The following is a 13,451-nucleotide window of genomic DNA, read 5'->3' as shown; positions in this document are numbered from 1 at the left end:
ACATCCCAAAGGTGCTCTATTGGATTGAGATCTGGTGACTGTGGAGGCCATTTGAGTACAGTGAACTCATTGTCATGTTCAAGAAACTAGTCTGAGATGATTCGCGCTTTTATATATATATATATATATATATATATATATATATATATATATATATATATATATATATATATATATATATATAACCTTAGGCCCTGGATTATTTTGGAAATTATTGTTATGGAAATTAGAACTCATCCCATGAAAAACAAATGTTAAAAAACCTGTTTAATAATGTAAAATAAGTGTCTTTTTTATAAATAAATTATAGATCATATCATGAACGGTCAAACGTATAGTGAAAGTTTGCGAGCATGTCCAGACATGTCTGAACTTCTGCATCCTGAGTGATGAGCGTATTGGACCGGGGACCGCTTTGCCAAGTTTCCTCCTGTTGTTTCATTTATGAATTGTGGCATATTTTCACCCTTTACACAGTTCAAAGAGCCCACAGCAGCAGCCCAGGAGACCACAAGATCCTTCGTTGCCTTTACCCTTTATATCTGATAGAACCCAGTTTATTGAGTTCAAGTTTAAACGCAAGAGCATGAGGAAATAGACATTGCCCTTCACAATAGCCTAAAATAACCTGAAAGCGTGTTATTAGCCAGTTGAGCAAAGTATTACTCCTTTAGCCTGTGGAGAGTGAAATCAAAACTGTCACAATGCAGATAAATGCACTACTTAGTATGGTTTGACATGCTTTTACCTGCTCTTGCTCCAACAAGTGGACAAGCTTCGGACCAGGGCTGAACCACTTTGAACTGCGTATTTGCTCTGAACACACCTGTCTCCACAACCTCTAATGTCTGTCTAGACTTCAAATCCTGTTTAAAATGATTCAGGAAACATTTAGAGCCGACTTTCAATCCCAAGACATTTACATATTCAGTCAGTTGAACAAAGAAATTCACTCAAAATGGAACTGTAAAATAATATGACTAGTCAACACATTTACAACTATATTTTTAACTGAAAAAGCTTTTTTTCTTAAGCCATTTTTCTATTATTACTTTCTATAAGATTTAAATAAAATAAATACTAAATTACTAAACCTATTTACTAGAAATTTGTATTTCTTTGAGGCCGATACTTTATTTTATTCTGTAATGAGCAAAGTAATCAATCAGGATCCAAGAGTTTATTTGTCACATTAATTTCTATATAATCTTTATATATTTACTTGTCGTTGTACATACTGTAAATCACTTGGAGTGAAATAAAAAAACCGGGCCTTGACTGAATGAAGAATATGCGAATAAATAAAAAGAAAAAGAAAAAAAACAAGTATTGTTTCACACTAAATGTGCAGGTATGTATAGTAACAGTACAAAGTGCAGTGAATGGCGTACAGAATGGCAAGAGAGTGTGTATGGAGTCCTACTTTAAATGATTGTATGTGGTTGAATAGCCTAAGGAAAGAAGCTCCTGTCAGTAAAAAATCATTTCCAAGCTGAAATAAATGTGTCTTCCTTTATTCTGAAAACATATTTCCACTTGCTATGGTCCTTTTCTTCACTTTCTACTTTCCCCATGGTCAGATACGTTCCAACTCTTCACTGCAATCCGGTATGATTTTTTTCCAAACACAGTGAAAACATTTCTTGTTTTTAGAGACTGTAATGTTTTTGTTTGTATGAATAATGAACGATGAAAAACAGAACAGAAATAAATATGACAAGTCAGGCTTTGTATATGCAAAACTCAGTAGTCTCCAGCTCCAGCTAACAGTTATTAATATTCAAAACCAGCCTCTGTGCATTGCTAGCTAGCAGACCAGCAGACCAGCAGACTAGCAGACTAGCAGTGGCTTAAAAAAAGTGACATTTCGCACCTTATATTGTGATTTAACTTTGCTGTGGTAATGCTAGTGTTAACTAGCGGAATGCAAACTAGCGGGAGGGTTTACTGTCGTTCTGGTGCTATTAGAGAATAAAAAAAAAAGAAGCAAAGTAACTAATAGCTTCAGTCCTACTCATAAACACCAGATTTGCAACCCTACAGCTCCTGATTAAATATTGCCTGTGCATGTCCTACTCGACTAAATTGCTCCTAGGTGTGAATGACGGTGTCATTGTGTGTGTGTGTGTGTGTTTGTGTTTATGTGTGTGTATGGTGTACTGTATTGCATCCAGGATATCTTCCTGAGGGGGACTCAGTATTCCTTGATTTGTATTCACCACAGTCCTGATCAAGATAAAGCTCTTGTTGAAGATAAGTGAACGAATAAAATAAATCTTCGGACAAAAAACAACCCCAACATTTCTTGTTAGACAAAGTGCACATGTCCAAGAACATGTTCTGCATCTTACTACGGTCTGTGCTTCCGAGATAATCCCCTATTAAGTGCACAAGTCTAGTCATGTTCGTGCAATCTGGACCAACCCTGCAATAACCCAGAGGCATACAGCGAATGTGCCTTAGATAGGGTGGGATGGATTGTCCTGCACAACAGGTGTGTGTGTGTGTGTGTGTGTGTGTGTGTGTGTGTGTGTGTGTGTGTGTGTATGCGCATTAACCATATGCTTGAAACCACTGACTGACTTTTCATGTCAGAACAGTTCAGCCATCAACAAAACTGATCAGCCTTTATCCTTTAGTCACATGGGGCGAGGCCGTGATGTCATTTAAGGTAATCTATCTTCATGAGGCCTGCAGACAGTCAAAGTCCTGACTTTTTGGTTGCGAGGGAGTGGAGAAAGACACCTTCATCGGGGTATGGGCTTTGTCTGGACAGAAAGAGACATTTGTTTGGCATATGTGTCTCTGTCCAAGCTGAATAAATCACTGTCTGGCTCAGACTTATTAAGAGAGTATTACTCACAACCTGCCTTTCAGACATACGCCTCAAAACGTTTGGCACTACAAAATAAAAAAAAAGACAAATGGATTCATGCAAATGGCAAGAAAGGACTAAAAAAGGAGGTAAGGAGAACTGAAAGAAAGAGAGAACCACAGAAAGAGCTACTAAAACAACATGGTATTTTTTACTACTTTCTATTGGGTCACAGTTTTTCTTACTGCCCCTGTTTTTTATTATTATTTTTTTTTTTTTTGTAAGAACCCCAAACTTTATATCTTTTCACAATTTTATGTTATTTTTAAAACTATATCCTTAATATATACTATATATATAATAATCATCTATGTTTGCCATTTGTTTGCCTATAATTACATTCACTGTGCCTCCTGTGGAATTGCTTTTAAACCATCTCTTCTGTGCCCTGCTCCAGGAAATCCAAAAACATGGAAACACACTCGGTCCAGATGTGTGTGTGTGTGTGTGTGTGTGTGTGTGTGTGTGTGTGTGTATGCATGTATGTTGTCAGGGTCAGTCAGTTCACACACCTGCTGCCCTGAAGCATACGGAGAGCCATGAAACTACAAAGTGGACACAACTACGCTGCTTTGCTCTCACTTCAAAATACAAAATACATCTGCTCGGAGGAGAAATATTGAATTACTTAGCTTTAGCTTGGTTTCTTACAAACATTTGTGCCTGTTTTTTTTCTTTGTAGTTTTTATTAGTCAATATTTTATTAGAACCACAGACTTCCTAACATGCTTGGACAAGTGCATAGTTTGAAGTTGCAAATCCGATCCCATCCCAGTCCATTGATTTCAGACTCTTTGTATAGGAGAACACAATAGCCAGCCAAATCGGATAATCATCCAGACAATTTATCAAGAAAAAGAGAAATGGTACAAGCATTGTTTAACTGTTCATATACCAAAGGATAAAATTATCACAGTAGGCTTTTAAACTTTCACTTGGCAGGTTGTTCTGAATCTGAGCCACATTTTCCTTTAACAATATGGCTTCCACATTTCAATATTAATTATAAAATAACACTTGATTCAATATGTAATATTTATATTTTGTTATCATTTTATTTATGTATTTATTTTATTATTATAATTGAAAATTATTGAAGTCATGAAACTCTAATGATCTTATTTTTTATTTTTATTTTGAGTCTCCGATGTTTTTGTTCAGTTCAGTTTAATGTTATAAAAATGGAAATATATATGGAAATATGTTTTTTATCTGAAATTTTCCAAAGAATTTGTCTGCTTACTTTTTTTTTTTATCTGTCTGTCTGTCTGTCTGTCTGTCTGTCTGTCTGTCTGTCTGTCTGTCTATCTATCTATCTATCTATCTATCTATCTATCTATCTATCTATTTTTCTATCTATCTATCCATTTGTCAACCCACTATACAGTTTATAAATCCATATTATAAGCTTCCCATTTTTCATTTAGTCCCCAATTTGCTATTATTGTTATGATAACCTCCACTCTTCTGGGTAGATGTTTCAGTAGATTTTGGAGTGTGTTTGTTGAGATCTGTGCTCATTCACCCACAAGGGTGTTAGTAAAGTCAGGTACTGATGTAGGTGTCTGGGGTGTGTTCCAATTCATCCCAAAGGTGGTCAATAGGGTTGATGTCAAAGCTCTATGTAGATATGTAAAGCATATCTTTATTAATCTGGCTGTGTGCACAGGAGCATTGTCATGCTGGAACAGGTTTAGGTCTCCTAGTTGAAGTGAAGGGAAAATGTAATGCTACTGCAATCAAAGACATTCTGAACAATTGTGTACCTTTTGTGTAATTTTAAGATAACAGGAAGAACAACATACGGAAACATACTTTTGTACTACATATATTGTATTGTGTGTGTATATATATATATATATATATATATATATATATATATATATATATATATATATATATATATATATATATATATATATATATATATATATATATGGCAGGAAAAAGCCATACAATATCATAATTATTATCATGTGTATGTGTAAAATAATCTGTTTACTTCAAGCTCTTGTGCAACTGTCTGAACTGAACAATGCTTACTAATATCTGAGGTCTAAATATCAACAGGGCAATTTAGGAATTAACGTTATCCTTACTTAACTCAATTCTGGACACACCCACACATTGCATGGGACAGGGAATATCAGTTCAGCCACATATCACAACCTTTGTAATTGCCTAAAATACAACAATAGACAGAGAATCTGATAGGAGTCACAAGCTTCTACGTAAATGCGTATAATATGCTTATAAGACCAATATAAAACCAATTAATAGGTTTCCTAGGACATTAAATATGACTAAATGTATAAATGTATGACTATATTTCAGATAAAGAACGTTTATTAGCTCACACCCTTTTCCTCAGTAGTCTAATAGTACCCTGTCCACCATGTTGCATTAGGCATATGTTTCTAATTAGAAAGACAATTAGAGATATGCTGAACAGGACATGGGTCACAGTGATGGATGGATTATTTGGTTCATTGGCATGGCTGCCAGAGACAAGCAAAGCATTTTAGAGGAAAAGGACTTCACAGGCTAGAGAGAAGAGTGCAGTGAGTTGGGACTGGGCCATGAAGCCCAGAACATGTGCCAGGGTGCTTGTTTGGCAGAAAGCCATCATACTAAGGCTGCCCTCTAAGTAGTGCCATGCAACACAAAACAAGGATACGCCTAGCAGTTACTCATCGAATTCTCATGCATGTACACAGACTCAGATGTATTGACGACCTATGCATAAATATCGTTTAGTGTGAATTCCCTGGTTTTATTTTAAACACAAGAACAATACAGAACAGCTGTAAGTAAAATAGGATAATATTTGAGGCAAATGATGTAGGGAGTTTTTCTTTGCTACAAGCTTGCTCATTAAAGAGAAACATACAGGAATTTTTGATGCTGAAATTTACAACCCTAATTACAATTGGGACACTGTGTCCAAATATCATAAATCCATAGTCTATTCACAATAAAACATGGAAAGCATATTAAATGTTTAAATTGAGGAAATGTACCATTTTCAAGGAAAAATAAGGTTATTTTGAATTTGATGGTGGCAGCACGTCTCAAAAAAGTTGAGACGTAGCAACAAAAGTCTGAAAAAGTATGTGTTATTAAAACTAAACCGTTGCAGAAACACTTTCGGTTCATTGTCAACAGGTCAGTGAGATAATGATGAGAAAAGAGGAAAAGTCTCTCAGAAGTTAAGATGGGCTGAGCTTCACCAATATGTACAATTTCAGAATAATGTTTCTCAACATAAAATTGCAAAACAGTTAAAGATCTCATCATTTACATGATATCATAAAAGGTTTCAAATAATCTGGGGAAATCTCTGTGCACAAGGGTGTGCACTGTGCACGGAAATCAATATTGGATGGTCGTGATCTTCTGTAAAGCTGCTTTTGGACACCATCTATTGTTAAAATGACTATATGAATACAATAGAATTAAATTAAATCGAATTTAATTCCTTGTTTTAACTCTCTTTGTGTAAATTCCTTATTATTTCCACATGTATTCAACCTCTTTTCATTTTTATTAGCATTAAGAGAGATGTAGTACAATGAAGCTACACTTTACCACCTTTAACATGGTCCCACTTCAAACATCCAGACCATGTTATAACCAAGTGTTTGTTGACGTTTATCATTAAAATGATAACACTATCACCAAACCAAGACACTGACTATCATGTACCCCAGAAGGCAGAAGATAATCACTGGTACTGTTTGCAAAAAAAGACTCACTTTTATGCTATTAAAGGATTTGGAAGATTGATATATGATATTCAGATCTGCTTTTGATTCCAACCCCTGAGCAGGGAATTACAACAGTAATAATATAAATATTTTGTTTTCAAAATGTGGTCTTGTGTTTTTCTCGAAATAATTGGATGCTTATGGATCACCAAATACACATGTCTTGTATTAATCACTGCTTGTTTGTTTAGGGTTTTTTTTTTTTTGCAAAATGCATTACTGCCGTATCTGATTTTCAATATAGCCTAGCCTGAGAGACGCATCTCTCAGAGTTGCATCCGGAAAATATTCACAGTGCTTCACTTTTTCCACATTTTGTTATGTTATAGCCTTAATTCCAAAATGGATTAAGTTCATTATTTATCTCAAAATTCTACAGAAAAATACCCCATAATGACAATGTGAAAGAAGTTTGTTTGAAATCTTTGCAAATGTTTAAAAAAAAAAATAAAAAAATCACATGTGCATGAGTATTCACAGCCTTTGAAACGACACTCAGAATTGAGCTCAGGTGCATCCTGTTTCCACTGATCATGCTTGAGATGTTTCTACAACTCTACCACCTGTGGTAAATTCAGTTGATTAGACATGATTCGGAAAGGCACACACCTGTCTATATGAGGTCCCACAGTTAACAGTGCATGTCAGAGCACAAACCAACCCATAAAGTAAAAGAACTTGTCTGTAGACCTCAGAGACAGGATTGTTCTGAGGCACAAATCTGGGAATAGGTACAGAAAAATTTCTGCACCATTGAAGGTCCCAATAAGCACAGTGGCCTCCGTCATCTGTAAATGAAAGAGGTTTGGAACCACCAGGACTCATCCTAGAGTGGGCCGCACAGTGGGGGAAAAGGGCCTCAGTCAGAGAGGTGACCAAGAACCTGATGGTCATTTTGAAAGAGGTCCAGCGTTTCTCTTTGGAGAGAGGAGAACTTTCCAGAAGAAAACCATCTATGCAGCACTCCACCAATTAGGCCTGTATAGTAGAGGGACCAGATGGAAGCCACTCCTCAGTAACAGGCACATGATAGCCCACCTAGAGTTTGCCAAAAAGCACATGAACGACTCTCAGACCATAATAAACAAAGATTAACCTCTTTGGCTTGAATGCCAAGCATCATGTCTGGAGGAAACCAGGCACCGCTCATCGCCTGGCCAATACTATCCCTACAGTGAAGCATGGTGGTGGCAGCATCATGCTGTGGGGATGATTTTCAGTGGCAGGAACTCGGAGACTGTGTCAGAATCGAGGAAAAGATGAATGCAGCAATGTACAGAGATGTCTGTGATGAAAACCTGCTTCAGAGCGCTCTGGACCTCCGACTGGGGCAACAGTTCATCTTCCAACAGGACAACGGCACACAGCCAAGATAACAAAGGAGTGGCTACAGGGTGACTCTGTGAATGTCCTTGAGTGGCCCAGCCAGAGCCAGGACTTGAACCTGATTGAACATCTCTGGAGAGATATGAAAATGGCTGTGCACTGAAGCTTCCCATCCAACCTGATGGAGCTTGAGAGTTTCTGCAAAGGAGAATGAGAGAAACTTCCCAAAAATAGGTGCCAATCTTGTAGCATCAAACTCAAAAAGCCTTGAGGCTGTAATTGGATGTAATTGGTGTAAAAAGTGCTTCAACAAAGTATTGAATGCTTAACTGTAACATGGTGTAACATAACAAAATGTGGAAAAAGTGAAGCGCTGTTAATATTTTTCCGGATGAGCTTTATATAATAAGTTACATCTGCACTTAAATAAAGTTAAAGAATTTGATATGACCTCGAACTGGCTTAATTATATAAAATGTTACAAACAAACAAATGAACAAACAAATAAAAAAACAAATAAATAAATATTATTTAAAATAGCAATAAAAGTAGCTTTTCAAGTTGCTTTACTCAAGTAAAAAAAAAAAATTAATCAGTCAGATTTATTCCGGATTAAATAAATAAATTTGTAACTGTGATAGTTGCCAAGTAGACTTGGAAACAACTGGAAAGACAAATGATAAAATGATTTTATAGTAAGACTATTTATAATCTTTTTATGTTTTATGTCTCTATTTATGTTTACAATCGCTGTACTAACTATGACATGTTCGTCTTACTCTAGAACCTGAACAACAGGAAAACTTTGGTTGATGGTCTGATTGTAGAAGGCAACATAAAGATTGTGCTATCATTTCAACTGTTTTGACAAAACAACGTTTGAGAATCCAGACTACTGAGTACTCTGTGTGTGTGTGTGTGTGTGTGTGTGTGTGTGTGTGTGTGTGTGTGTGTGTGTGTGTGTGTGTGTTTGTGTGTGTGCGCGGGTGTGCGTGTGTAAGAAAAAGATGTGCTTAAATGAGCCAGTCAAAACACTCGATCTGTATTAGATAGTGTGGATACTATCAGAGAGGAAGATTCAAAAGAACATCCAGATATCAGAACATCCGAAGGAGCTTAGTCTGAGACACACACACACACACACACACACACACACACACACACACACACACACACACGCACACATACTCACTCACTCACTTCCACACTCACCCTATCTTCGAGCCTGATCAGCCTGGCTCCAATAGTGTGGTACTCCTTGTCCACTCCTTTTTCTGTAACGAAAACAAAAAACATATATAAACATTTTACGTTGTTATTTAGTGGATTTTTAAATGTTCACCTTCCCAGAAGAAGTTGCCAGATTGTACAAGTAGTTAGAAGAAATGTTTGGGTTGAAGCTTACATAATTTGCATTAAATAGGCACATTTTCGAAATTCAGAATACAGAGGCAAAATCTGACCATGATGATTTTCTGACTAAAGGATCTTGAAAACAAAGGAAACTTGGATTAGTGATACAAAAACGTAATATAAAAATTGTACTAAATGCATAATCATCTGTGACCATCGGCTCCACACAGGTCTCATTAAACTAATCAGAGGATTTGAAATAAATGTAAACATGGCTGCTGAAATAATCCAGTCCTGTCCTGAATTTGTCTGTTTTCATGTGTACACTGTGTATTAGTGCTCCTCTTTGTTTTGATGATTGTTAGCGCATGGTTTATAAAAGAACAATTTCCATATTGGGTGTCTGATCTCATATAAATACAGCACGCCTATTTACTATTAAATTACATAATCAAAGCCTAAAATTCATCCAAATGAATGGAAATCCCATTTACTTTAGCAAGGCTTTAGGTGTATCTATGTATATTGAATGTTTTTACCTCTGCACTTGTTTTTCTGCTTCTGCTTGTTTCTAATAGTAAAGATGTCGAACTACTGTAGTAAAAAAAGAAGCCCAATTTTGGTCTAAACCATTGTTTTGGTGTAGGGAACATTGGAGACTTTTTCCAGGTGAAAGGAATAATGAACCAACATGTCTGCTGCCTATAACATACTGTACAATAAGACAATGAATAAATCCTATTGAAATTCTCTGGGATAAACTGGATGATCTATTTCAAGACACCATTGAAATTACGGTGTTCAACATTCACATAGTTTTCAAATATATATTCAGTTTTTTTGTGTTACAGCTAGTATAAAGCCATCTTTATCTTTACAACAGCAGAGTAGACTGTTTTGGCCAAGGTGTTAAGGTATTTCACCACATAAAATTGTTTGTTGTTGTAGAAACACCCCATATATGTCATATTTAGTCTGCAGAGACAATGTATAGACATCGGTGTAAACTTTATTGACACTTTCAAGGTCATTGAGTATGTGGTAGTAATGATATGTACCTGGCAGGAACATTCCCGGCTTTCCCAACGTGTGGTCCATCCTAGTAAAGGAAAACAGCAGGAAACAAAGAAATATGCATTGATTGTTTCAGAACGCTAATGCCCCTCTCAACACTCCCCCCCCCTCCTCTTTCCCTTTCCCAAGCCCCCTCCCAACAGCTCTACAGAATGATGTGAAAGGAAAGCTACAGTTGTTGTTGGGGGGTGTTGTTGTTGTCTCACCGTCTCTGAAGCTCTTTAATGCGGACCATCATGTTTAGGTGGCCCTGGGAATACTGCTCGATCACATCTCGCACGTCGTACGGTTTCCTCGCTTGCTGTCCAGCATGGAGACAAAGTGTGGATGAAAGCTAGCGTCCCTCAGGGCCTCCAACTTCCACGCTTTGTTACCATGACAGTGTTATTCAACAAGTTAACCAGAAATGCGCCTGATTAAGTGCAATTGCCCAGACGAAAACAAAACAATGCAAGGCGTTCGGGTTTTGCATTCGCCTTAAATGCACTGCGAATACAACAATACTCACTCTAAACCAAACCCCCATGTTTGATGATGTGGAATATTAAAATGTAGCTGTAGAATGAATCATTAGTTCCTGTACAATATGTAGGATGTAGGAATGATATGAAAATATTTTATGCTCAAATATGAATGAAAGATGTGTGTACCTGAAATTTCCGTCTAGCTACAAAATATTGCATTCTCCGTATGACCTTGATTGCAGATCGATGCGCATGAGTAAGCCTGGAAAACACACACATAAACACACACATTTGGTTTTGTCTCTTTTCTTCTAGTAATTCTGTCAAACAAGTTGTGGTCAAATCAACAGTGAAAGAATGAGTCAATGGAAAATCTTTTGGCTGTGTGAGAATGTCTGAGTGAGTCAGAGGTAAAAAAAAAAAAAAAAAAAAAAAACTTGAGTAAAAGTATAGATACCTTATACTGCAAAACTTACTCTAAGTTGAAAAGTCACAAAATTTCAATATGACCTGAGAAAAAGTCTTAGAGTATCTAATTTAATAGTTTTTAAACATTTGATTCAAATTGAGCATAGGCTCCAAGATGTACTAGTCCTCAACACCAAGACACATGTTAGTGAAAAACCAAAAACAGTTGATTTTTGAGGTTTTATTTCCTAATACACAAATCAAATTATCCACCTTAACACTGCATTAACCAAACATTAACGTAAAACAAAGATCAACAAGTTGGTAAAAAAAAAAAAAAAAAAAAAGACAAAGTAGTAAATCAAGTTTTTCTAAAAGTTATCTTTAATTGACAAATAGAATTTATAGGATCATGTCACAAATTAGAAGAACCATTGGTAATCAATGGACAAATAAAATAAAAGTAAATAATTGAAGATACCGTAATTTCCGGACTATAAAGCGCACCCATATATAAGCCGCACCCACTGAATTTGACAGAGATTTTTATTTTAAACATAAATAAGCCGCACCTGTCTACATTGAAACTGATGAACTTTACACAGGCTTTAACAAAAGACAGTGCCTCTTACACGGTGTAACGGGTGAAATATTTTGCGCTTCCTTGAGGAGCATAGCGGTATTTCGGGAATAGCCTGGTGCCGCATTTTTTCCCCTATTACTGCATGTGTGCAAGACCGAGGAATATGTCCTTATTAGTTTCTTTGACTAACCCGTAATGCTGTTGCCAAGAAAAATAAAAAAGCACGGGTTTTGGAAACCTGTCTGTGCTTATATGATTTCTGTTGCAACTGGAGTTAGCGAGCTCTCCCTTCACCCAGACTCAACACGCTACAACGGCTTGTATCTAAACAGTAGCCTACCAAGAAAGTCATTGTTCGCTGTCTTCCTCCTTCTTTTTTTTATAACTATTTTTCTCAATAGTTTATCTTTTGGCATTGACGTGCGTTTAAAAAAAACTTTTTTTCTCCCGATGCCGTGCAGCTCAGAACACAGGTGAGGTGCGTTTTTTCGTTTCCGTTCAGAAATTTCATTGGTCTAATGTTATGGGGTTCAGTTTTTTGGCTTGAAGTTTGTGAAACCGGGAAAAAACCCAGAAAAATTCATAAACAAGACAAATCGTTGTTTAAGCCGCGGGTTCAAAACGTGTGAAAAAAGTAGCGGCTTATAGTCCGAAAAAAAAATACGGTAAATAAAAAAACAAATATTTAAAGCTGACTGTGATTTGATGCACATCTCGGTGTCAGAAAGTGGAAATATTTTTAAGCAACTTCAATAAAAAGCTGGTCCTCAAAGTATTTGTAATTTATTCTCATTGAAAAATTGGCTCAGAGGCCACTAAGGTTGAACCTTGACAACATCTTAGCAGAGGTGCAAAATATAATTGGTAACAGTCATTGTCCTTTAAAACTAAGTGGAGTCAAAAGTACATATATTGAATCATGAACGTAGTTAAATAGAGAGTAAAAGTTGCTTATTTCTTTGATACGTAGTAAAAGTAGAAAGTAGTTACAGTAAAAAAAAAATTGCTTACAGTAACAAAGTACATTTACTTAAATACTTTACACCACTGGTGTGTATGTATCTTACATAATAACCCAAAAATATTTCTTGTTACATTAGTGTCAGTTCAAAATCCCAAATTCATCATTTGTATTCCTGCGTGTCAGTTTTATGTTAAAAAAGGAGATGTTGGTTTTGTTTCATCCTGATTAAAGCAGATATTTGTCTTATCAGTGACACAAAGCACCATGATAGCGAGATTCTTCTAATGTATGCCTCAAAATATCTCCTACTTCAAAGTGTTGTGGTTCTCCCGGCTTCTGTGTTATAAATATGTGCAAACAGAAAAGGGAAGGCTAAGAGACGTAAGAAGAAAAGGGAAAGTGAGTGGAAGAGGAAAAATAGGTTCAAAGCAGGATTGTTTTAAGCCTCTGATCATGCACAAAACAAAATGGTACATCACAAACGTCTGGCTCAGAAGAATGTTGCCGCACCCTGTTCTCTCTCACACATACCTACACCTGCATGCACAACCCCCCCCCCCCCATACACACATATACAAACCCGCCTGCACATAAACAATGCCATTTCATAAAGTTTCCTTCATCTTCACCACAAAAG

At 36.4% G+C, this 13,451-nt stretch overlaps 1 protein-coding gene across 1 annotated transcript in view; it reads right to left on the bottom strand.

Moving 5' to 3' along the window:
* The window catches only part of kcnq1.2 (potassium voltage-gated channel, KQT-like subfamily, member 1.2), a 162,417-nt gene that overhangs the window by 43,991 nt on the left and 104,975 nt on the right, over window positions 1-13,451 (bottom strand). Inside the window, exons 13-16 of the mRNA XM_083546318.1 lie at window positions 11,046-11,121; window positions 10,602-10,696; window positions 10,380-10,420; window positions 9,181-9,242 (exon numbers count right to left, since the gene is read on the bottom strand). Coding sequence (XP_083402444.1) covers window positions 9,181-9,242; window positions 10,380-10,420; window positions 10,602-10,696; window positions 11,046-11,121 — 274 coding nt within the window. The remainder of the gene's footprint in view (window positions 1-9,180; window positions 9,243-10,379; window positions 10,421-10,601; window positions 10,697-11,045; window positions 11,122-13,451) is intronic.

The sequence above is a fragment of the Silurus aristotelis genome (genome assembly GCF_946808225.1).
Source record: "Silurus aristotelis genome assembly, chromosome: 7".
NCBI lineage: Eukaryota > Metazoa > Chordata > Actinopteri > Siluriformes > Siluridae > Silurus > Silurus aristotelis.
This window is presented reverse-complemented; position numbering and strand designations above follow the sequence as displayed.